Genomic DNA, 1,956 nt, shown 5'->3' on the forward strand with positions numbered 1-1,956 from the left:
CGCGGCAGTGCCAGTCAGACACGTGAGGCTCTGCAACGGCACTTTCAGGAGCTGCAGACGGCAGTGAGTCGACTGATGACAGAGAGGCTGAACACTCTGCTGCAAGAGGTTGACAACATCGAACTGGACAGTGTCAGTCCCTTAGATGACTGTCAGAAGCTCATTGAGCATGGAGTCAGCACAGCTGATGAGCTGCTCTTGTATCGGCGATCTCACATGCTGACGATAGGACAATATGTTTATGGAGCATATTGCCCAACACTAGTATTATATATACATATTTATTTATTTATAATAATATAAATATATATAATATATAAGCAGCAAAAAGATTTCTGAAGGATCATGTGACACTGAAGACTGGAGTAATGGGTCTGTTTGGTCAATGGAAGGCTGGCCAGTCATTGTTTATTCTTCAACTACAGTCACACTAATCTGATTTCGTGGCATTTAACGCATGTAAAGACCATACATATTTGTTATGAGAAGGTATTATTTAGCCTTGTGCCAGACAAGGAACAGCAGTCAGTTTCTTTCATATGTAAGATTGTAGGACTATGTCAGTGGTATGATACAAAATCAGGCTGGACGTATGCTTAATAAATTTAATTATCTGAAAGTACAGTGGGTATAGAACATAATCACCCCCCCCCTTTAAATGAAATTTTTGAACCTACCAATTTGAACCTACTGGCTCATATGAACCAGCAGGAAAAAAAAAAAGTTTTTGTTAAGCCCTGCCATTTGGATAATTGCCACTTATTAAATTGTTAGCTGATTAAATGTTTAAGTGTTTTTTACAGTTTAACACAAACAGTGCTGACACCATATAACATCTTGGTTGCTGTAATTTCCTCGAGAGCTCATTAGATTATTTGCTACAGTTTACAATTTTTACTGCCTAACGTTCAGTTATGAATGTAATATGACTGTTCCTTCAGGGGAGGCTGCCATCCGCTGTGGTATAAATGAGAAGGAGGACAAGCTGGGCAGCTTCACTAAGAAAGCCCTGCAGATCCAGTTGGACAGGTGAGGAGCACACAGATTCATTCACTTAACAAACCTCAGCTGGGTCAGTGAATGGAGAAGAGCTTTGATATCACACCATCACTCTCAATCCATGTCTAGAAACACTGAATGCATGGAGATTCAGACCTTGAGAACACAGAAAGCAAAGCCCTCTTTTCCTGAAGTTCAGAAGACAGTAATTCACATAATTACTAAAGCACTCATTTAAAAAAAAAAATGTATCACCTAACCTCTACTAATGCCTGGTTTTATGACTCATCTGTTTTGTGTTTTGTGACGCATCTTCTCAAAGTTTAATGGAGAGATGGCAACTGTACCAGCAGGGGTGTGCTGAATCACTCAAGCTTAGCTTTATAAAACCATGCTGCCTTAGCTATGATTCATTTTACATGATTAAAATGTACCCCAGAATCAAGTTTTAACATGCCTACAGTCATTACAGCAATAATCAGATTTGCCATCACAGGAATAAATCACATTTTAAAATGCATTAAAATAAAAAACAGTTATTGTAAATTCTAATAATATTTCACAACATTGCTGTTTTGATCAAATGTTTTGATAAAATAAATGCAGCCTTGGTCAGCATTAAAGACTTATTTCAAAAACATTAAAAATATATATATCTCACGGACCGCAAATCTTTTTACAGTAGTGTTTTTTTTACAACACTTCTCCTCATTTACCATAATTTAACATAACTACGGATCATTTTCTTGTGCTACCTGGTGCAACTTCATCAGCATCCTGTTTAAAATATCAGTTATGAAATGCCATTACAGACACCATCTGTTAATCACTGTAATTCAAACCTTGTTTAGAAAACAGTCCTGGTTAAATAGTGCACTAGATTAAAATCAAAATGTAAAAATTTCTTTTTAGGCTGTGGTTTGTGGAAATTTGGATTTATTAAGCTATATATATATA

General features: G+C 36.7%; 1 protein-coding gene across 1 annotated transcript in view; it reads left to right on the plus strand.

The window, feature by feature from the left end:
• LOC107719981 (cytokine receptor-like factor 3) overlaps positions 1 to 1,956 on the plus strand; it is a 17,062-nt gene that overhangs the window by 8,115 nt on the left and 6,991 nt on the right. The window contains exons 3-4 of the mRNA XM_016527540.1: positions 1 to 200; positions 1,332 to 1,336. The exon at positions 1 to 200 is cut by the window's left edge and continues 25 nt beyond it. Coding sequence (XP_016383026.1) covers positions 1 to 200; positions 1,332 to 1,336 — 205 coding nt within the window. The remainder of the gene's footprint in view (positions 201 to 1,331; positions 1,337 to 1,956) is intronic.

This window comes from Sinocyclocheilus rhinocerous, unplaced genomic scaffold, assembly GCF_001515625.1.
Source record: "Sinocyclocheilus rhinocerous isolate Xijiao unplaced genomic scaffold, SAMN03320098_v1.1 scaffold273, whole genome shotgun sequence".
Lineage (NCBI taxonomy): Eukaryota > Metazoa > Chordata > Actinopteri > Cypriniformes > Cyprinidae > Sinocyclocheilus > Sinocyclocheilus rhinocerous.